Source organism: Streptopelia decaocto (genome assembly GCF_964273445.1).
Source record: "Streptopelia decaocto genome assembly, chromosome: 7".
NCBI lineage: Eukaryota > Metazoa > Chordata > Aves > Columbiformes > Columbidae > Streptopelia > Streptopelia decaocto.
Genome location: NC_138661.1, coordinates 18,247,579 through 18,272,367, shown reverse-complemented (window position 1 = coordinate 18,272,367; position 24,789 = coordinate 18,247,579). Strand labels below are relative to the sequence as shown.

The following is a 24,789-nucleotide window of genomic DNA, read 5'->3' as shown; positions in this document are numbered from 1 at the left end:
GTGATTAACAACTACCAAGAGAAGAAGTATTTGCCTTCAGTATCTCTTATGACACTCCTCAACGCTGCTATTTTGCTATCCTGCTGCATTATCTCAATCTCTTGCTGAAGGAGTGGGAGAAGAGAGGAACAGAGAGATACTGAATGCAAGAAAAATATATTAAAGGTTCTGGGTTGGGTTACCTATTTCTTTTACTTTGCTACAGACCCTAGAAAAATTGAGCCTCAAAGTACTTAAAGTGCATTCTATTGTATCGCATTGTACAAGAGTCTTATAGACTAAGGTTTCAATCAAAATGCTCCATCAAATCAGCAAAGAGAACTATGTCTGTTCAAGATACACTTCTCACTGCACCATACAGGCCACCCACCCTGGTTGGAAGGCTCTCAGACCAGGATCTCACACTGCTGTAGTGCATTTGGGGTTATGCCTAAAATGCTGGATGGGACTGATGACTGAATGCCTTTAGAGAAGATTTCTTCTGAAATAATTGCACCAAACAGACACTGATAAGCCCAACCAGTCAACTTCAGTACAGCAGACTGTATAAACCTTAACTTACAGGTGATACCTGCTATGAATAGCCAAAATTATTTCCATCAAAATTAATTTATAAAAACGGCTAACAAAAACTGGACTTTCGGTAGCAGTTGGTGAGTAAGTACAGTTTAAATGTCCCACTCATCTTCTATTTTTTTAACTGATTTTTGTAGGGTAGCTGGAATAAGTTATTTTCTTCCTCTGAGACCTTACCCTACTGATGGGAAAACAGAAATTTCCACCAGAAGAGCATTATTTTGCTCCTCAGTTGATTCAGTGATTTCACAGAGTACATTCTACTTAACTTAGTATGTCCATGTGGATGTATGGAATAAGAAACTAATAAAATGCTTTTTGACTGAAAAATGTCCCATCCACATAACAAACTAACACATGAAATTGCTGATCCAGCAACACTTCTTTTTTCTCCTCTAACCCTAAGAACCCCCTCACGTAGTGAGAGATGGAACTGTATAACTAACGAATAGCAAACCTGGAAGATAACAAAGGGATACAGTTTTGAAATAAAAATCTAAATTTGGAAGAAATTATTTTTTTCTAGGGTTTTACTGTTACTAACTGCTGTTAAAATTCAAAGAGCAAATTGTAGGCATAATTTGAGAGCTGGACACACAGCATAAAATGCAAACTGTACCAAGAGTTTAAAAAAAAATTGGAAAAGCTCTGGTTACTTCATTTTTGAAGTGCTTTTCTAAAAGCTACATGGTCAATATTACTAAGTGAGAAACAAGATTTTAGTGAGTACAAAATACACTACATTATTTAAATGCTAACTATTTGAGCTTTCCTGGTTTTATTGTCTCTTCTCCAGCATCATGAGACTTGAAACATAGTTTTAAGTACTCACTCCCAACTTATTCAGTGAAAAGACTGAGGAAAAATATAATTGACACAGACTGTAAAAGTTATTAAGCTATAATTATTAGCAAATCATATGCAGAAACTAAAAATTACTTAAGTAGAAGATTAATCTGCTAACACAATAATTGTAGACTAAAAAATAAGCAGAGACTGGCTAATTTAAAAGGCTGCAGTTGAAGTTCTGTATTCCTTGAGGGGAAACAAGTATGGCAGCAATGGCTTTTAACACTAGTCAATAGAGTCTGCAATGCTCCCGTTCAAATTAGTTTCATGTTACTTGAAGGGATACTAAATCTTGCTGGCCTGCTTGCTAACTGCAGCACAGAAACTTGACAGTTGTTAACAGATCTTCCTAAAAGTATTAAATTTACATGAAATATTTCATTTATGTTTAAAGTTATTACAGAGTTATTTTAAAAATAACTTCTCATTTTCTCTAGCAGAAGTTATGACACCCCAACAGAATATATATAGTGGGTTTTTCGAAAAACTATGGTAGAATGAACAGAACATTAAACTTGTAGCTAGGTGTTAAGCATGAAAATTCATTCAAGAAATTTCTGAAACTGAAGGAGTTCTATTAATCTGAGATACGGACTTGAAACTGGATAAAAATGGTAAAAACCAACATGGCAAATTCAAATAAATCAGTTGTGGAAAACTGAAAAGTGCCAGCATAGTCTATAAGAAAATCTCACAGAGAAGCAGCAGTTTGAAGAGAAACCAGATGCCCAGTCTGATGTGTCCTCCTAGAGAGTCACAGAATGTTTGGGATTGGAATGGACCTCGAAAGATCATCTAGTCCAACCCCCTGCCGGAGCAGGAACACCCAGATGAGGTTACACAGGAAAGGGTCCAGGCGGGTTTTGAATGTCTCCAGAGAAGGAGACTCCACAACCCCCCTGGGCAGCCTGTTCCAGTGTTCTATTACCCTCAATGTGAAGAAGTTTCTTCTCATATTTAAGTGGAACCTCCTGTGTTCCAGATTGTACCCATTGCCACTTGTCCTATCATTGGTTGTCACCGTGAAGAGCCTGGCTCCATCCTTGTGACACTCACTCTTTACATATTTATAAACACTAATGAGGTCACCCCTCAGTCTCCTCCAAGCTAAAGAGCCCCAGCTCCCTCAGCCTTTCCTCATAAGGGAGATGCTCCACTCCATCATCTTTGTTGCTCTGTGCTGGACTCTCTCCAGCAGTTCCCTGTCCTTCTGGAACTGAGGAGCCCAGAACTGGACACAATATTCCAGATGTGGTCTCACCAGGGCAGAACCTAGAATGCCTTCTGGCTCAAACCCCTCCAATGCTCACACTTGCATTTTATTGAGAAATCAACATATTTTCCAATCAAGCTGCATAGCAACACTGAGTTCCACCTTGACACATTTCTTAAAGGACCACGATTGCCATTGATCACTTAGTGACACGTCTGTTTTTTAATAGTGAGTTACTAGAGAACATACTCATTGCAAAAGTAATTTTGTTTCCCATTTAAAATAAGCCTGATTTTCCACCTTTACAATGTATGCCCAGAAAAGAAATGCTGAAACAGACTATTAATAAATACAAGATGAAAAATTAAAAGCCAGTTACTGTGTGTACAATCAACTTCTTTTGACTGAATGCCATGCTCATTTGCACAAACTGGAATGACACTGTACACCCATAAGAACAATAGTTTTATCTCTTTTTCACATCATATTTATTAGTTTGGGTAAATATATTCCACTAAGTTTTGCATGTATTAGAACTTCTTTATGTAACTTTTCCATGTTTCTATAATTTAACATGAAGAATAATTCTCAATTTTTGTATTTTAAAATTTAAAGCTTGTTAAAGATTTCCCTACACACACACTTAGAAGTAAAACACTGTACAACTATACAGCAAGTCAAACAGTTAAATGTGACATGAGTCTTAAAAGGAAGCAATTTCCCAATGGTAAATCTTCACTTTTATTTAAAGAACACGTGCTGTAAGTAAGGCGTTAAGTAATTTTATCACTGTTTTTGATGCGAGTAACCCATATCTACTGAAGGAGATACCTTCCAGAATATCTGCTTTGTATTGTGCTTCTGCAAGAAAACTTTATTCTGAATGTTCCTACAGTGAAGAGCCTTTCTCAAGGCTGAGGGCATTTACTGTGGCAAGACAAGTAGCTGAATAGCAGGATACCTAAACACCCTGAAACGCAGCACAAATCAGCAGCCTGAAGTATCAAGAATGGGATCATCCCAAAGTGGAGAGGAAGCAGAATTCTGGTTGCAGTACCTTCTCTGGTGGCAGACAGAAGCTCTTTTCCATCTTGTTTTTTTTCCTTCATTCCTCCCTACATATAGTGAGATCATACTTTGTCATGTCCTTCCCCTGGATATTTAACACTTTAGCTCATTCTCCAACTCTCTCCTACTTCCCACCTAAGCTTCCTCCTGCTGGTAATCAAGTACATAACCTACAGACCACAATGCCAAGACAGATATTTCTAAGAGTGAAATGCAGAGTGTGCAGCAGACCAGCAACATGGATGCAAACCTGACTATGTTGTGAACTAAAATGGAATCAGCAAAGAGTGTCCAGATCCCTCCGTTGTGGGCAAAACAATAGCAGTCGCTTGCATGGACTTGATAAGCAGCAACAGGACATGACCAACAAAAACTGGATGCTAAGAGGTACTGTAGATGGCCAGCTGTGACAAATTATAAATATTTAAACTCAATGATGCCACCCATGATGCAGGGCAGGTGACTACTCTGTGCCCTGGTGGACGTTGCATTGTTCTAATCTGTATTGCTTTCGAGGAGCCCTTCTGCCCTCACATGAGATCACCAGTATTAATCATTATCATTGCTCTTTCCAGTCTTCTAGGCTTTTTCTCTAAAACATTGATTAATAAATCGAAGCCACTGCCCAGTAATGACTTGCACACAATAAAACTGTTAAAGTAAAATAGAAAAATTAAACCACTAAGAAATACAGCACTGTTTTGTTAAATGTAAATATTAAAGAAAAAAAATTATGTCACTGAAAAATGCTCAAGTCTGCGAGCAGGCAAAAGCAGAACAATTGCTGACTGATTCCTAAATTACACCTTCCTGAAGAAATGAAAACAATTGCAGGGTGTACATTTTTAAGTGTGTAAAAATATACTGCATTGTCATTTTCTGGTTGAAATTGTGTATAACAGCTACTTGTGAAATTCCATTTAGCTTGAGGCTTGAAGCAGCAGAACAATATTAAACCCACTCAAGATGACTGTACATTTAGGAAAACAATTCTGGGTGTTTTACATTAATGAATTTAGAAGGAAGAGAAATGAATGAGAGTTCATTATCACAGCTGCAAGGGACAGGTTGTTCAACAGTACTGTTACCCTTTTTTCCCACATATGCAGAATTATTCATTTTCAATGATAAAGATTTTATAGTTGCAAGAACTCTTTTTTAATTTCACAAATATTTTCTTCCAACTAATGGAATTAGGGCATCTAAACTTGCAAATAGTTTGAGGTACTTCATGGATAAGGGAGTGTTGCCTTTGTTCTACAGAATATACGACTCCACCGATAGCAGCTGCATTATAAAACTACTGCCTTATCTTACATAAAGCATCTTACATGCATGCGACTCAAATGTACTTTTTATTTCTTAACTTAGTTCAGTGCCAAACACACCCCTGAAAAAATGAGACCTGATGAGTGATAATAGATTCTGAATGAAACCAACAGATTTTTGCAAGCCCTTAGATTAGCAAGAAAAGGGAAAGCATAAGAAAGAACTTCACTTTCACGGTACCTGCATGTAGCCATATTTGAGCCAGAGTCATCCAAGGGTGCAGGGGACCTTGTTTCGGGGCACTGCTTTGCAGAGATGAAGCAACCTCAGACAGTGCTTGCTCCACTCTGGAAGCTGCTATTGATGTGGCGTGGACTGAACCTGTAGAAGTAATTAAAAAAATTACCATCAGAGAAATAATGAAGGCCACACACATTGCATAAAATATGTAATCATAACCCTTTTCCTGAGAGGTTTTGGCCCAAACTCCTCTAGACTGAATTTACATGTACAGTCTTGATGAAATTTTTTGAAATGTCAGGTAATTTTCCTTGTTATGAAAGCTTTTATACTGTTCTGAAAGACTACACGAAAAACACACTGAACACTGGAAACTATACCTGACACATTTTTAGTTTGATACTATGAATAACTCGACACCTCTTTTCTGGCAATGTACAACCCAAAAAAACCATTTGTGATGGTATCATACAGTGTAATCTTCAGGCTGCTGCATGCACTTTGATGTTAGTAATTGCTATGTTTTTCCATAGAGTGCAATTAGAGGACTATTTTAAGGCTAGTAACAGTACAAAAAGGAGAACTAACAGGATGATCACAACATACCCCATCACAAATACACAATTAAACTGCACTGAAAGTAAACCTTAGCTTATCAAGAAGGCTGAGTTAAAATGCCTTGTGCCATACAAGTCCCTTGCATGAAGAACATGTCCCCTTCCCAAGTCAAGACCATGAACGTTTTAAGCTACACTCCTTCCTGTCATCTAAGCTTCAATGTCTCTCTAGTTGTTTCATAATTACAAATTACAAAATCATAGACTAACTAGGCCTGATTAATATACAATATTCCATACTGGATCAGATGATAAGTCTTCTAAACCCATCAGTATATCTGTAACAGTCAACAACGGCAGGTACCTCAAAAGAAAGTATTAAATCCTGTAGAGCAGGGGTGACAAACTCTTTTACACCAGGGGCCACATCAGCCTCACGGTTGCCTTCGAAGGGCTGAATGTGATTTTAGGACTGTATAAATGTAACTACAGTGCCACCTGCATTACGGTTAAAACAGAGTGGATATTTAGTAAATTTCTGTAGTAATTAACTCCTATCTTGGACTTTATTCTGAGTGGCAGAAAAAATTTTTAAAAACTTTTGAAAATCTTTTTCAAAATGTTATTCTTCAAATTGGTTATATTTCTAGTTTAAGATAAAGGTATCCCTTACCATATTGCAGCAATTAGTCCGCTGAAGAAAACACACGCATATGCAAAGTAGCAAAGTAATAGTCTTCGAGTATCCTTACTTCAATTAAACTACTAGAAAACAGCTACCTCCTATAGAGCTAATATTAAAATATATTCTAAATCATTAATATTAACAATCTAAAACTCAACGTGGACCAAATAACTGTGTTAGAAACTCAGCAGACTGCAGATTATCCAACATAATCAACTCAAACTGCCTCTAAACAACATCCCAAATAATGGACTTTTGGGGTTTAAGTTTGAAGATCAATGTTAAGCAGCACATGAAGAAAGTCAGTCTCGTCTTCTGCAGGGCTGTTTGGAAATCTCAGCCTCGGAAATCCTTCATGCTTCAGTCTTATTTAAAATGTAGAGAACTTCAGATGTTGTGAAACAGCACAAGTGCATTGATAATTGGGCTTTTTTGCTTGGTTTCGTTCCTTTAAAAGCCCTCCTTGCAGTGGCTATTAAGAGAGCTATCAAGCACAGAGGGCTATACAGTTTACAAAAGGAGGAGGGATGACCTTTAGTGCAGACTTGCATATCTAATCAGCACAGCCACTGTATCCTTCATCGCACTTTTACATCTTTGCTATTATCTTTTTTTCTTTTTTATTTTTTTTCCTGGTTTATAAATAGCAATAGTCTTTTGACACTGCCCAATGAGGCATCTTTCCGGTAGATCACACTCATGCTGATAGCTCTAACCTATCAACCACTAAATGCTTCTTTAGTACTATGACAATTAATGTCATCTGACTAATTTGTGGTTCCTTCTGTTAAAAAACAGTTAGTAAGCTTTCATCTTGCAGACAACTAAAAATCATTTAAAAACCGTTTAAAGATCCTATGTGCTGAAAAGTTTTTCCCGACCCACCTTCCTCCAGATTTTATCCAGCCCTTTCCTTACCAGAACTGACTAACTTAGCCGAACTATTTGTTCCTTGTTCTAACCCAGGGGTCCTCAGATTCAGACCTTTATAGTCACGTTACAATTGTAAAACGTATAGTAATTTCAACTACAACTGGTAAATATGGATAGCTGTTCGTGGGAAACTGAGGGTAAAGAGGGGATCTTAAAGCCTGCTCGAGGCCTCACAGGTCCTATGTAGCCAGTTGCTTGTTTGGTGGTTTTGTCATAAGCTCTGCTCTCTCTTCCCAGCCTTATCTGTATTTTTTTTTACTTTGGTCTGTGTTCAGTACCCTCAGCCAAACACAAACATATCCTTACTCTCAGTGTTACAGCTCACCAGTTGTAGCTGCCTTCAAATGCTCAGAGAGTAGTAGTAATTTCTGGTTTAAAATTTTACCATATCTTTTGCACACACAAATATCCCCGCTCTTCCTAAACAACTTCTAGATCTGCTGTTACAGCATGACACTTAGGAATCAAGAAAAAAAATCCCTCAAAGCAAAGACTGTGTATTTTGAAATACAAAAGCGTGAGGTGTGGCAAAGTAATATATCACCAAAATGGATCCTGGCTACTCACTTTCATCTGTTTAGTTTCCTTCTGAAGCTTGTTTATACTAAAAAAGCCAAGTGCAAAACAGGGGCTGTCTTTGTAAGATCTAGAATTCACTACTTAAATTACTTATTATTTAACATCTGGAATCACAATCTCATTGCACACTGCGAAGTGTGACAGATGGTCTTAATCATAACAAAAAGTTTCCAAATCAAAGCGGTATAACCTCCCACTACGTTTCCTATAATGACACTTGTCCAGAATTTACAGAGTTCCTACTCATCATACTAACATGGTATCTGGAACAACCATGGTTATATCCATGTTTCAATTCAAATTTAACCCAAGAAGTTAAGCCATCTCACAGAAGCCCTTCTTTTCCATGTCACACCTACAGTTCAACTTCTGTGAACAAAGAGGTGTTCTATTTATTCTCTCCAGACTTTTCTTCAGATAAATATTACAGGAGAGTCTACACAAAACCCATCTTTTAAATACCATTTATAAGTCACCCTATGTAAAAAAACCCCATATTATGACTTCTTCAGCTCTTTCCTTGCTCATTTTCCAACAAATTATTCACAGCATAGCCCAATGGACATGAACTAAGACATAGACTCTATCAGCACTTGGTTGGCATGCAGGCTTGGAGAAAAAGAGATTTTTCTTCAGAAAATGAGTAGAAGAATGGACTATCATCCTTCAAGAAACATGTTCAAACCAACTAACGAAACTAACTATAACAGGATTTCTTTTTATACCATACAAAAGAATATTATTAAACAGTTTTACATTCATCATGTTTTCAATATTTCAACATTTACAGGAGGCAAAAAATGCTTTAACAGCAATGCTCATGCAGGAGAAAAGAGGCTTTCAACTTTGCATGCACACAATGCTGGCAGTTAGAATATCGGTGGTGTGACATACAGAAAACTCTGCTAAAAAAAAAAAGCAGTCGTGTGATACAAAGAGGCAGTACCTTCTGCAGGACTAACATATCTCTGAAGTGATGAATTTCATAACACAGATCATCTGGTTTAGTGAAAATTAACAATTTTCCCTATAAAATTAATTAAGTGTCTGAGACACCTTTCACAAATTACAAAGGTAGGTTATGTTTTGGTACAAAGTTATGCACGAAGATATTAGCAGTCAGGTATGGGCAGCATCATTCTTAGAGCATCCTCTTAGCTCTTTGTAAAAGGTTTTTTCATGCTTAGTCACTGTCAAACACACTGTTTTACACACCTCCTTACTTTTCTCCAAACTGGTTTCCTGTACTACCTCATAAAAATCTATGAAAAAGTAATCAATGAAAAAAAATTTGCTGTTCAAGGCTAAATGCACAGCTTTATAATGTAACTGGTTAAAGAAAAAAACCTTATTTCACATCCTGGTTAAAGCAGTAGTTATTTTTATTGATCTATATTCTTCATTCTCTCTTATTTAGCTTGTTTTCATCATTGCATTATGCTAAAGTGTACTCTTAAGAGATGTATTCTACAAGCAAAATTTGTACCACAAGAGAAAGCAGTAGTTTATTATGACTCATGACAGCATTTGCAATTTTGTGTTCTGGACCAACATAGTCCATAGGAAGAGCAGCGGCATAAAATCTTCTCTAATACAAGCAAGTGGCAGCTGGCCGTTATGGTATACAAGACCTTCCTAATATATCTTTATTTGCCGTCCTCTAGAAAGGAATACTGCCTCTTTAATTATTAAATGCAAGCGTTAGTTGAGTGCATTCAGATCTTGTAAGATTACAGCCCTCGGGGTGACTGAATGGGCAAAGAGCATCAGCCTTGCTTTACACACTATCAAAATTCCACTGCTGATGGACAAAACACGTACGTTTTGTGGTAAAGGAAAAGGTGATTTAAGTCCTTAAGAAATTAATAGAACTACACAGTCAATACTACTTACAAACTGAAAAAAGGGAGTAAAAACCATGAAAGTAAGCATCTGATGGATTGCCTTTGAACAGATCAAACCACAAATTAAATTCCAAAGTAAGAAGGAGAAAAAAAAAAAAGTATATGTATATATATATATATATATATATGTATGTATGTATATATAAACCAAGAACTCCAAGAAAGCTAGAGGATTTCTGATAATCTTCAAACTGTAAATCAGGTTCACATGGTTTCAAAAGACTAAAAAAAAAAAAAAGAATATTACTGTTTACAACAAATATCTTCTTAGATCCTTTGCTACAACTTTAAAATGATGTTACTGTTCAACTGAAATTGGAATTCAAGTCAATAATAGAAAAAGCCTTCTGCTACTTTCAGTAGAAAAAAAAATTAACTGATCAAGATACAGAATATAAGATTTTCAGCCCTGGTAACTGTACTAACATGTCAGAAGCATCTAGGCAAACCTCTACTTACTCAGAGAGCTTTAACTTTCATTAATTATTGATACTATACAAAGAACTCCAATATCTGGGTTTTTTCATGGTTCCACTACTTCTCATGCATATGGTAGAACTTCTTTCCCTGAGGATATAGCAGTTTAGAAATGGAAAACTTGGGCTTTACATAATGGAATCCATGCTTGGGCTTCCGCATTTTTTCAGTTTGCCTTCATTCTTGAGTGAGTTCTTATTAACTCGTAGCTCTGCAAAGAACATGTAATTTAATGCTAACTTAAGTTGTGCTGTTTATAGAGTAGGTTTGAGCAAGTTCAACTCAGCAATGCTCGAACCTGTAATAGCAGTGAATCAGCTATTCAAATGCTTCCAGAAGAAAGTCAGACTTCAACCAGTTAAACTTCTGTTCGACGACAGATTTCCTGGAGTCTAAAGGAAGCGCTTTCCTTAATTTCCAGTTAGAGGCTTACATATGAGCTAGTGTCTTCAAAACTCCAGTCTTATGTCAGCTATTTTAATGAGTGAATTTTGCTAAATACTCAAAGATTTCTTTTCTACATTTTATTAGGAATTAATATCTTTGACATGATATCGGTTAACAGCTAGGTGTAAAAAATGAATTTCTTAAGACTGGATTATAGTAAATCCAGTGACAAAAACAGAACTATGCAGAAAGCTATGAGTAAAGGACAATTTAACAGAAATTAAAGGAGTTAAAAATAAATGGCTGGAAAACTATGTCGATTTCACCCTGCCACCTGAACTACTCTGGTAGCATTATAGCACAGTTTATATTCAAACAATATGTGGACTGACTTTACAACATGTTTAAATTGGTGTCATTTCAATGAACAGAATGGCTCTTGACTTAAACAGCATAATGCTCTAACACCTCTGAAACCTTACAATATGCCCTACCTGCAATGTGAGAATAATCACTGATATTTAGGCAATTCTTTCCTTCCTGTGCATTTTCAGGGAAGGTTTTAGATGCAATTAGCTAAAGGCTATCTGAAATTAAGTTGCTAAAAACTGTACGGATAAGAAGGAGATTCTGTGGAAAGTACAGTCTTGTTAGGAAAATATGCCAGTAATGGAAATAATTTACAGCAGTAAATGCTGCAAAGCACTATTGGCCAATAACCTCTTTTACTAAACATCGGTCATTTTCTGCAACAGTCATGAGAATACAGTATTAAATATGTCTGTATCTTTACCTCTTCTGGGATCAATGAAACTGTCTATTCTGATGAAGCTCTTAAAACCCATTCAGTATTTAATGAAGAGCACCTGAAAGGCCAGATTTCACTAACACTGTTGAAACTTGAACTGTTTAAACACGGTTTATCAGTTATGAAGATTATCAGACAAATACAGCACAAACTAGCACGCCCATCAGGAATAGAAAGCCAATTTACAGCGAGAAGGTGTACAGGGCTCAGGAGCTTGGTCACAGTATGGAGAGGCTGCATGGGGCCAGACAAAGGTATCTGGTTTGGGATGAGGAAGATGAGAAGATACAAACAGTTGTAGAGGAGACTCTGTTCTTGAGAGAGAAGATGAGGAAGTATCAGAGGCTAAAAAGCGAAACAAAGACAATGGTAAGGGTGGGAGGGGGGGCAGAAAAGAAAAAAGATCCAACAGGGTTTAATGGACTCATGGATGACAAAAAGTGGAAAGCATTTATTTCACCATTCAGTAAGATGGAAACGTCTTCTACATAAAATAAATATAACTTCTTCTGGAAGCAACAGAAAAAAATACCATGTACTCATATGTACTCTCCTTCCATACTAAACTAGATTAAAAAAAAAATGAAGATTTTTTTCTCTATGTTCTAACGCATAAATTTGTAAAATGTAGTTAAGTGGAAATAAGGACCAAAGTTTAAAACTCAGCTACTATCATTTCTTACTATGATAAACTTAGTGGACTACAACCATTACACGACAAAATGAATAACGTGTGATTGAGTGCAACTTACCTTAACCAAAATAGCCAATTGAGTCTCAATGATCTGCATACGCATATCTACCTTTGGATATGAAATGTGCCTGCCACCCTGTGAGATTTTACTTCAGTGATTAATTCATCAAGCCTTTTTTTTTTTTTTTCCTCTCCATATTTACTAACTTCAATACATACAAATATGGGTGCATGCCACTCATGGTAAAATAGCTGAAACAGAAGGCGAACTTAAAGTAGATTTGCCACAGTAATTGATCAGGTCACTAGAATTAATAGTCTAGCTTGTAAGAAATCCACAGTACACTCATTTTATACTTCAAAGGTTACACAAACTTTAACTTGAATAATTAAATTATTTCTGATTATGGGACTGGTAAAAGTTCTATATAAAACTGTTTTAAGATTTTTATTATTTTTTTCAAATTTCGTCTTCTGCATAATTGACACAACTAAGAAAAAGAATGTTTTACACTGATTACAGCTAGATGTATATATTTATTTTCTAGAAAAGAGTTTAAAATTCAAACTGCAAGTACATAAGACTTCAGATATGAATTTTAGCTCCCATTTCATGGTACTCAGGTTGAATTCAGACTAGACAAGCAAAGGGGATCATCACCATAGGTGACAAGCAAAGTTAGGAAGGGGCAAATTTCCAAATGTTCATGTGAATACACACACACACACACACACAAATGCATACACATGGTAGCATTATACTGTATAAAGAGGAGGGGAGCAAACATTTCTGTCCCAGAAGGATCTTCCACAATACCCTTCTGCATACCCCTATTTTAGCATTCTTTTTTTTTTTTTTTTTTTTTTTTTTTTAATATCAAATTCCTTCTGCATTTCTACACACTGTGGATCCACAGAATTTGCACACGAGCTCTTTCAGGCGATCAAGGTTGCACATCTCGACCATCTATTGTTTCTGTCATCTGTCTTTTGTGAACCATTTTTTTTGACAGTCTGCTTAGAGTCTCCTCAAACAGCATGACAAGCTTGACTTCTTTCATTCTTATAGGACTGGAACCTTTTAATTTCTGAAAAAATTTTATATAATCTTTTGGATGAAGAATTTTGGACAAAACTTGGGTATGGAGTTTTTATAGGTATATACTGCATACACACAGTAGACAACAAACTCTGGTTCTTACCAAAATTGGAGTATTGTTATTGCAACAAGGTTTCATCTGCTAAAAGTAACAAACAAAAAAACCCCCACAAACAAACAAAAAAACCCAACAAACAAAACCCAAAACACAGCAAACAAAACCCCAAAACAAAAAAAAACACACAACCACCCCCCCGCCCCCCAAAAAGAAACAAACAGAAGAGACTCCCTGCAACACATCTTTCACAACTACATTTTATGAGAAAAATAATCAAAAAGGGACTCCACATTTTTAATTTCCCATTTTATCCTCCTTGACTATAGAGATACACTAACGACATAACTGAGATTCAGAAAAAAGACAAATTGGAACTTGCAGAAAAATCAGAACTTATGTATAGATCCTGTTTTCCAATCAAGATATTGGCTGCAGGATTTGAATTTGGGGCGAGCTCTTTGAAAAGCTCACTGTTTTGGATAACGGCTCATCTTTACTTAAAAGCACTGAAGAATATGCAGTCTTTAAAAAGCACCAATTCATTATGCTTCCAAGTGTGGCAGATACAAAATAGGACACTCTGATCAAGAGCTCTGTGTCCCCATGGGGAAAACAAAAAAACCCCCCACAACTAATTTAAAAAAAAATAATTCCCACAACGCCCCTCTAAAAAGTATTTTTTGAAGCCATAAATTAAATTATATCTATGTGTATCTATATATGTATAAAAAAACCTGTCAAATCTATTTACATCCTTAAAATGAAACAAGCTAGACTAGAATATAGAATGGTCGCTATAGAATGATATAATGTTATCTTATACATTTAAATTATATGAACACAAGATGACAGAAAATTCCACATTAGGGACAGCAAGCTTATTATGCCATACTTCAGACCATATCAGATTGCAATCCTTTGAAATCAGGTGACCTGATCTTTGTAATCAAAACTTTTTACCACTACAGCAAGCACAGAACACTTTCTATTTACTTACATGATTTTGAAATTGAGTGAACATTTGATCCAACTTTAACTTTCAGAAGTTAAATATCTAAATAGGATTGTTCTCTACTGCACAATTCTGATATTAAACAATTACACATCTCAATGTATCTTAATTTATGGGTCAGTGTATCTTAATTCACAGGCTGGCAAACTTCCACATAGGCTGTTTGTGTCAAAGAGTGATGAAGCAGAAATTCACATCTGCAAGGTGCCAGGAAGGGTTTGCTACACTTTTGAGATAAAACCCAGGAAAAAACTCTCGATATTTAAAATGCGAGTAACATACTGTACAGGTTTGTGTAATGAGCATTATCATGGTAATTCCTTCTGCAATTTTCACAGAATGCGTGGCTCATCTGCTTTTTGATTATATGACTTAAGGCATGTCAATTTGCATTGTGATAACTGATTATATTTAAATAGGCAAATTACATACTGTAAATATTTACTGATGTGTAACAGTCTTAGCTTTTATGTAGTGCACCTGTACACCACAATTTTTGATATGTATATCAAAATATCACATTATATATAATTTGTAATACATAAATTTTGCTTATAATGTCAAAGCTATGTCTATATGAAGCCAAGCCATCCATGTAATTATTTTTAATATATATTAGAAATTTTAATGAATTTAATTAGCAATGGTATCTTCAGGCTTTTTGAGATTAAAAATTTTCTGAAATTTTTCAAATTTACCTTTTAAAAAGAAAATATGTGCAAACATCAAATGGACAGAAAAGCATAGGACTTTGGCAAATAGGCTAGCTCAGCATACTGATTTTTAACCCTACATAAGATAATACCCCTAAGCTGAGCAAGATCCATACTATAGATATTTTAATTTACAAAGAATGTGGTCAGCAAGTATTTCATAAATAAAAAAAGAAAAAATCTTATATTGCACAATGTCTATTTACACTTATACGGCAACAACGAAATATTATTTCATTAAAAAATAATTAATGGAAAATCTACCTACGACCAGACCGTTTTACCTATTTTATTGTTCAAATGCAGTTCTTACCTGTTTCAGGATCACTGAAATCTGGTAATGTAATTGTATTAAGCTGTCGTCTATCAGCAATAGCTCTGTCTAACAGGCTGCTCCCACGTCCAGAATCACTGTAATGAAGCACAGAAATTGTAAGCTATTAAAATATAATTTTATATACTGAGATACAAGTTGCTTGCTGGCCTCCTCCCACAAAAGTTCTTGCTATGAACAAATTTAGTACTAAGCACCACTCACAGTGCATTAAACCAGCTGCATTAAAACAGAATTAAGCTGAGCAAATCTAAATCCATATTTACTTTGGCAATGATGTTTTCATAATGAACACAACCATGAAGGGAATCGAGACTTTTAATTTGATTCATAGCCAACAGCTTCACAGAAAGGATTTATTGTACCTTAAACTTTTACAGAATATGAGGTTCAGCTCTCACAGGTACCTGAGATGGCAAATTTATGCTTGAAAATCCACCCTTTTCCCAGACTGAAGAAAAACACTAAACTCAGGACATCTAAGTTTAGGTAAAGAAGGTATAAAGATGCCATAACTACCTTTCACATAAAAAGGAGTTACTCTAATGTCCAGAGTTTGGGGATGGGAGGGGTGAGGTGGTGGTGTTTGTTTCGGTTTGTGTGTGTGTTTTTATTTTGTTTCATGTGCGCTTGTTTGTTTTTTGTTTGCTTGTTTGTTGCATTTTTTAAAAATACACACATATACATACGTATTAATTCCTTAATGTTGAATTGATCTTAATAGCGCAGTAGGAACATCTTGAACAATTCCAACACCTCAGAATCGTAGGCAGCAGGAATTGTTTTCACTGATTGCTCCTGTGGACAAATGACTTAATTTCTGTTTTAGTTGTAACTCAGTATCTGTCCCTCAGGCTTCTTGTCAATACACCTGCCAGAAAACTAATTGCTCCTGGCACTACTATTAAAGATTTAGCAGGAGAACAGGGACTGAAGAACTAAGTGCTCCTTCTCCTTAAGATGAGGTGAGTATTGAGACACATGGACAGTGTGAGGAAACACATATGGGCACTCCTTCTTTAACATTCTATGGGTAATACAGTAATTTCATTTTTAGTACTAGTCACTGTCAATTAATACTTTTTCTAAAAAACTCATTAAAAAAAAGGCACCCCACAAACTTAAAAATAATTAAGCTTTAAAGCAATTGGGCTATTATCCCAGCTTCGCACAGTGCAAACTTTTGCCCGATTCTTACTGAAGAGAAAAAATTGCAAAAAATTCCTAGCTTAAAGTAAAGCCTGAGAGACTTTAATCTAAACTGCAAGACTGGAATTCAGTGCATCTTGCCATTTGCCTTCATTTTAGAATCCCCTCCTTCCACATTTGAACTGAGAGAAGGGCAATAAGCCTTTCAGCAATTTCCTTTATTTATACAGCTGTTACTAGAATGCTATAAATAAAATTTTGCACAACACTAACATTATTGCATGACTGATTTCCTTACAAAATGATGCCAGTGTAAAAATCCACAGGAAACAGAAGGGAACATCCTGGGACACACACTATCAGCTCAAGCTGTTACATCAGTTGGTGCATATTTTCTGGTAACCACTGTATTAATTATTTCCTCATTCTACATGCAATGACATGCCAAACATTGCTGACAAGGAGAGCCAGGCTTAGCATAAGTATCTTCTAAGCACAGTACTGGCATTATGATTAGTTCTGTTTTCCTAAAGCAAACTAAGAACTGGAAAAGAATTGCACTATTTTCTAATGAACTTCAAGCATTAGGCTGACGATACATATTTAAACCTTCCAAGATTTGCACCACAAAATGAGTGTTAAATTCATATTAACCATCTCATGAGGAAAATGGTTGTATGCCAATTAAAGACTACAGAAAATTGTTCTAAATCAGCTGAACAAAGGTAAGGCAAAATGTTGCATTTAGTCCTTTCTTTGTGTGGTATATTTAGTTACATACATAATTAATTTTCATTATTAAAAGAGTATTAGGACAGTGAACCCAAGTTTACTCCACAAAATCCAATTAATTGCAGGGAGAAATATTTCACATAAAACACAGCTTATCAAAGAAGTGAGCTCCTATCTCATTGGGAAGATGACACATCAAAATTAGTTTTCAGTCTAAATCAGCACAGAAAAAGAGGTTTCGAATAAGCATAAAGGATATTTAAATCTTTGAAAAACTACATTCTAAGAAGATTTTAAATGATTAAAAGATCTTTTATTATTTACTGAAAGAATTATTTTAAAAGCTTCAATTATGTCCAGTGGGAGACATAATTTTCAAATGGTGCTTTTCAACACAATGAAGTGTTAAAATTATAGATGTTGGATACTTTAGGTATTCACAACAATCCTCCTCCATCATTCTTTATTACAGTTGAGTGAATAGAACTTTCCAGTCACATTTCATGTCTGAGTGATAATTGTTACCCCAGTCAGCCAGACCTGGATCACTGTGATACAATATGAAGGTATTCAGCCTTTAAATTTCACAGGGACCATCCAAAGAAATGTTACATCTTGGTATCCATATTCACTGTTTGCTGTAACTCTGGAATGTGTGATTCATGAAACCTGTCTCCTTCCATCATGACATTTATCCACAACTCCAGTCTATTCCATTCCTAATTTGGTTTTGATTTGTTACCATAAACCAGAACTTCAAGAAAAGCTTTAAATATCAAGATAAAGAAGCAGTAAAAACTATCAAATGTAAAGTAGTCCTCATTAATTTTTTCACTTAGATGTTCTTGAAGGAGAATGGCGATATGAGAGTTGGCAAACTTTGCTGTTTGAAGCTGACACAGCCAAGAGTAGATTTTCACAGTCCCTGCTGATGTCTGAGGGAAGCTTTACTTAATCTGTATCTAACATGGCACAGTAGCTCTTAGCACAACAAAAAAAGTAATGACAAGCCTTGATTAGAACCCTGATGTGTGTAGAGGTTGTAACAGCAGAGATGGAAGGTGAAAAGTTGTGCTGGAGTACATGCAAAGCCTCACTGAAATTAAGCTTACATAGAAATCGTAACTATTCTGCACAGCACAGCATTCTGACAGTGAACTCTTAACCCCTGCTCCCCACACATAGGACCAGCCAACTAAAATAAACCACCACCCACTTAGAAGAGAAATTCTCTCCCAGGTCCCTGCTGCTAGTTCAGTGACTTAGAGTTGAAAATAATTCAGCTCAGACCCTTCTGGTTGCTGACGGTCTTGCTTTCTATAGCAGTCCCCGATTGCAGCTCGCTGCTCCACAGCACAGTATCAGAGTCTCTCTCAATGTGCTGGGACAGACTCTAGTCCCCTCTCAGGCTTCTCCTGCTGCACCCTCCAAAGTCTCCTGCTCTGAACTGCCCATCGGCTTACTCAGGAGACAAGCAGTTTTCCCTCTTTGGCCATTTGGCCAACTCAGTCACCTTGAAGAGATGCATGTGTTTGTGTAACTGAGATCAAACAAAGTAAGAGCAAAAACTGAACAGATAAATGTTGACCTGTTATACAGGTATCTAATGCTACCTGGTACAAAGTTCTTCTCTTCTCTGGAAACTGTCAACCCTTCAAATAACCAGATAGCAGGAAGCTCTGCTTGTCATCATCTCCAGGTACTTGATGTGTTGAACTGTACCAGGATGCATTTCTGCAAAGTAGCCTTCCTGTTTATTTCGCAGCTTATCTAAATATATAAGGCAAAGGACCTTTGCAGAAGCACTCTGGAAACCCTAATAGGAATGTATCAGCCTATCCAATTACTTGTTAATGTGTCTGAAGAACCTAAATAGTTTCATAAGCAATACCTCCCGTCAATAAAAAGCCATGCTGGCTTTGCAAGAACATCATATTTATCCATGTAACCTCTGATGTTTCTGTAGCCTTAATTAACATCTAGTCCTTTATTTTATTTAGTGAAAGTCATTGAACTAAATTTCCACTATAGCAATCTCACCACAAGCCAATATAAAAGGCTGTATAACCCAGATCGTGGGAAAAAAATAAAAATAAAAATTAAAAAAAAATCAAGACCATACCAGTACCATGAGCCCCATCAAGGAGAATGGCAGAGTTACCAAATCTCTGTGATCAGCCCTCATCACTGCAGAGTTCCTTAGCTTTGGTGTATTATATCTTACTTGACAGAACGCTGGGTAGTTTCTGCATGCCAGCCAACTGGTATCTTTGCAATTAAGTCTCCAGGTTCCCAGAGGATTAGTTTTTTCATATGAAATAGCAGACCAAGTAAAAGCAGGAATGCTGACCTAATATTGTCCTGAAAGGCTACTGAGCAACGTACTAAGCAGCCTAGAATTCTACACCATCTTACCTTGGGTTAGTGAGATTGTAGCAGGATTTCCAAATCTGAAGCATGTGTTTACAGGTAAGGAGTGCTTCATCTGGACCTCTGCACAGGGACTCCAATTTGACTTTTGTAAACAGTAATCTAGTGAAAAGGGAAAGGAAATTAAAAGAGAAAGAGATTCCAATTCAAGCAAAACATTTTTAAAGATAGCCAAATTCACATCAAACAGGAGAAAACATAACTTCAAAGAAAGGGTTAATTAATATTTTTTTTTCATTAAGTAATTAAAATAAACTCAAATATCTAATGTCAAAGTAACAGGGCTTTTTACAAGATGGCCTTTTCAACTGGAGAGAAACAATAGTTGACAGGATTTTTCTTTTTTTTAAAGTAAGACAATATAGCTTAGTGAAATTAGCAAGACTACTAGAAACAGTACTTCATATGTTGAAATGAAAAGAGTCATCTTTACTAAAGAAAATCATTACTACTTTTCCATTAACTGGCTCAGATGATAGTTATCTAGCATATAACTCACAAAAGAAAAGAAGACTCAGTACTGATGCAAGTTACTTCCCTATAGTATGAACTTCTATTATAAGAAATGGAAGTGGTTATACTGAAAAGGATACCACTAGACCAGATAGATTCACGAGGGCTAGTCAGCATTGGTAAGATCAACATGAAAATGTAGCCTCCGCTCTACACTATGTTGCCATCAGCAGGCACTGAAATTGACGTTTGACTTGGATTTTGAACATTCTGAACATTTACAAGTGACAACCTGAGGAAAGCATATCATTCATCAAATATGCAGCAAACTATTCATAATGGAAGTGAACACGTTTGCCAGAAGCCACTATAAATTAATTCTGATTTCAAAGTTGATGTTTCTAATGGCAGCAAGGCTAATAAAGTGCATTGCCTCTTAAGATGATAACTGCATATTCATTTTACATTCCATATATCAGTAGAAGTTTCTCCACAGAGATTAACTTAGACACCTTCCCGAATAATTAAAGAATATAAATGCAATGTGACAATAAACAACCTAGTCAATTGGTATGCATATTTATAGTAGTCACAGCATCTGGGAACTGACAACACACTGAAAAAATACTAATTTAAAAGCAATTTTTAGTAAACTGTGTGATTAAAGAGCACATAGCAGAAGTAGAGTATGCATATAAAACTGTTAGCCTACTTTCTCTTTTTAAACCCAGGTGTACTTTGGCATTTTATTCCAGTGCAACCTTAATCATCTTAAGTGAAAAATTTATGTGATTGGTCATATGGTTTGCGTGGGAAGACTGAGAAGGGTGTAGAGGGTGGGCATGTGTGAAAGCTCAGAACTTTCTTATCCCAAAAACAAACTTTGAGGCTGCTAATAGTAACTGCAAACTGCCAGAGGGTTTTCTCAAGAATAAGAAATGACATCAACTGCCTCAGCAAGTCACAGTAACTAAAGCTTTAGTGTTGCACTGAACGTCCTTTGCAGAAACAACACAGCATGTAAATCTAAAAATGAATCACACTACTTTAATTTTACAATGTACGCGTTGGTGGCACTGAGGAGGAAACGAAAGGCAGGTCACTGAGTTTGTTTAAGAGAATAAGCACCTGCGGTTAAGCAAGGTAAATAAGGTCATTTGGAGTCTCATCTGACATCTTGTAGGAATGTAGAACAGAGTAATCAGTTACACTAGTTTAGCTTTCTTCCTGTCAGTAAACTGGATTTGAGTATACAGGGAACTATACACGTAATTTCAGGTCTTATTTCTTTGGCAGAGCAGTACTTTCTAGATACTCGTTTAACTGTGATGATATCACTGCAAGAAAAGATGTTCAGGTCTGTCCATCATTTTACTCCAAGAAAGAAGGAAAAATGACAAATAATATCCTCCTCCACTCACAACATCTATTCTACCCTTAACACATGCACACACACATCCCAGCCAAACCTCTGCATCAAAACCCAAAATCACAGGAATCCACCTCATACGATCCGTCTCCTGTTTCTCTGTATGTAAAAAGAAGAGAGTACTTTCACAGTTTGAAGAGCCTATCGAAGTTCAGTTTCTTAAAATTTGCGATCCTAAAGCACTTTACAAAAGTTATAGGACATAAATTCAGAAGCACTGAATTTACAAGTCATTCTAGAAAGAAGGTAATTACTATATATACCCTATTATGTACAGTTTACAGATGGACTGAATTTACATTAACAACCTTCAAGCATTTAAGATTTTCGGGAATTTTGTAGCAGGGAAAAGGCACTGGGTCAGTAAATCACTAAGATTCAGCATGCAAGAGCTAAAAGAAAAATTGAGCGGGAGGTAGAAAGGGAGAGGATTTGATTATTAAGAAATGACTTAAAGATGTGTATAAAATAGTAGAAGTCTGTGCAACAAAAATGTCAGAACCTGGACTACTAGTGCAAGATTCAAGGGCCAAATAGCAGAAGAAAAATATACTAGTAGGAATTAAAGTATCACATCAGTGTTTAATACTTTTGGATGCACTCGGTATACTCGCAACATCATCTCCATCTCTTACATATTATGGCAATCAAGGGGACTGGACGGTTGCACATTTCCCAAAATACAAACAATAAATGAAGTATGATGGAAAAGTGTTCATAATTGTAATAAGGAAAGGCTAGGCAATTGTATTTAATGGGGGAAAAAAAGTACACCGATGTGCACTTTTAATAATGAATAGAAAGGTTTTGAATAGAATAGGTTGCATTTAGAAAGCCACACAGAGCAGTTCCCCTGGGTCCAAGAAACATTTTGACTGTAAATCACAAAATAACTAAGACACTTTAGAAAACTGATATGAGATGTTAATAACAAAATGAAAACCTGTCAACTAAACATTTACTTTACAAATGAGAGGAAGGGAGAAAAGAGGAAGGAGGCAGTGGGTAAGAGGAACACCATGGGACTAACAGGTCTCCCAAATCAACTTCATTCTTCCAAGTTCCCCTGAAATAAGGCTGGAGGTATGAGCTGATAAAATAAACAAACAGCTCAGGGACAAGTATTATCAGGAAGGTTTTAGAAACCATGAGGTAGATCATCTGAAAAAGGATTTTCTGAAAGGTCAGCTTCAGTCACCTGCAGAAACAACTCTTCTGGAACACGGCCTGCTTTTCTGACACAGAGAATTTTAAACTTTACAGGGACATTTTCACACCTGTTTTTAATACACTATTACAAATGGTGAAGAATGGATAAATGGCTCTTCAAGAGACAGGATGGTGAAAATCGAGCTGTACATTTTATGAGTACTGTGAATTATCTGGTTGTATCTGTTTATAAGAGCCAGAGGTTTAAATTACCAGCACACGGTGCAGAAGAAAACACAACAGAGTAACCACAGCATGGTGGGACAGCACCCATGACTAAGAATGCAAGTACTGAGGAACAGACAATATTCAAAGTAGAAATGCAGAGTAAAACAATGTGTGTCAGTGACATGTCAAACTGGAGTAAATATAACAGATAACAAGAACAGAAATCTGTTTGGGTCAAAACTTTTGGGGAAGGGAAGTAGGTAAAACCAGTTCTATTAAAGACATTAGACTAACGGAGCATTTGTTCCAGCATCAGTGTTTGATATGGAAACAGATCTTTAACATTAGATAAAAATAAAGTGAATTGTATCATTTTAGGAGACTAATTACCCAGACACAAAATGGAGAATAAATCAAACTCTTAAGTGGACAGGCTTAGTTACTTTGGAGCTAATAGCTGATAAATTTATGAAATAGCTACTGAAGCAGCAAATGACTCCATTACTTCAAGACTGTTCTCACTCACTAATGAGGACATTATAGAAGAGCTGCTTGTAACCTAATCCATATACGACTGAGTTTTTATTTAAATAATGAAAAAAATCTCAAATGAGTTTTTGAATTTCAGCAGTATATACCTATATAATTTGATAACGAAGGTTAGCAAAGACATCTGAGATACAGCAGAAGCCTGGCATTTAACACAAAGATGCAAAAACATTTAAGGATCCAGGTCTCAAGTTGAAGGGGTAAAATTCAATGTTTGAAAAGCCAGTCATTGATAAAATTGTGCAAGACATCAGAAACATGCAGAGATCCTACAAAGAATAGCAGGGGACAGAGTGGGGAGAAAAGAAAAAGAAGAATCAGTACAGAAAGCTGCATCTAACATACACAGAAAAAAGTTACACTAAACTATACCCGAACCCGTTATTACATGAAAAAGTTACAGCCTTTAAAGGCTTTTTTTGTACTTAAGTAGGAAAAAAAAAAAAGAAAATGCGTATCCTAAATAGGGACAACAGGATGAACATTAAGAATATTCAGGAATGAATTCTCAACCTCTACCATAACCCCTGTCTATGTTGTCTCATATATTAAAACAATGGCAAATGCAGAATAGAAACACCTTAAAAATTATTCAAGTTAATGCAGAAAATAGTAAGTTTCTCAGAATTATGGAAACAGTGACACATAAGATTGTCCTTAGTAAAGTAGGAACTTTAAAGAAAATATAACTTCTGTAATGACTGGGGAACAGCGACTATATTGCCAATGTTGTTTTCAAGAGGGAAGGCACAGAAGAATATATATAATCTTAATAACACACTAAATTTTATATAAAAATAGCATACAAAAAATGAAAGGTGTATTAGATAAAATTGTTAATGGAAAAATGGGTTATAGTTCAAGTTTAATAAAGGGATTGCACCAAACAACCTGTGTAACAGTTATTCCAAACCAGAGCTGCTTGACAGACAGGTTCATCAAGGTGAGACAGCTGCGAAGAGGGCAGATGCCATTCTGGAATGTTCTCATTGGAGCAGAATGAGAGACAGTGCCATTGTACAATAGCCCAGTGAGACCACATCTGGAATGTTACACATAAATCTCATTATAATGAACACACACACACACACACACACACACACACACACACACACACAAAATTTCACATTGGAGCAGCTGCAGAGAAAAGCTGGAGACTGCGGAGTATGAAAAATACTTCATTTAGTCAGTCTAGCAAAAAAAAAAAAAAAAGCC

The 24,789-nt window shown here is 36.1% G+C and overlaps 1 protein-coding gene across 3 annotated transcripts in view; it reads right to left on the bottom strand.

Annotated features, from left to right (window-relative positions):
• TTC7B (tetratricopeptide repeat domain 7B) overlaps positions 1 to 24,789 on the bottom strand; it is a 146,558-nt gene that overhangs the window by 31,630 nt on the left and 90,139 nt on the right. For 2 of the 3 annotated variants that reach the window (XM_082057803.1, XM_082057805.1), the window contains 4 exons: positions 19,752 to 19,868; positions 15,435 to 15,532; positions 11,732 to 11,890; positions 5,216 to 5,356 (listed from right to left, as the gene is read on the bottom strand). In XM_082057803.1, the coding sequence (XP_081913929.1) occupies positions 5,216 to 5,356; positions 11,732 to 11,890; positions 15,435 to 15,532; positions 19,752 to 19,868 (515 nt within the window). The remainder of the gene's footprint in view (positions 1 to 5,215; positions 5,357 to 11,731; positions 11,891 to 15,434; positions 15,533 to 19,751; positions 19,869 to 24,789) is intronic. The other variant, XM_082057804.1, reaches the window with a different exon arrangement.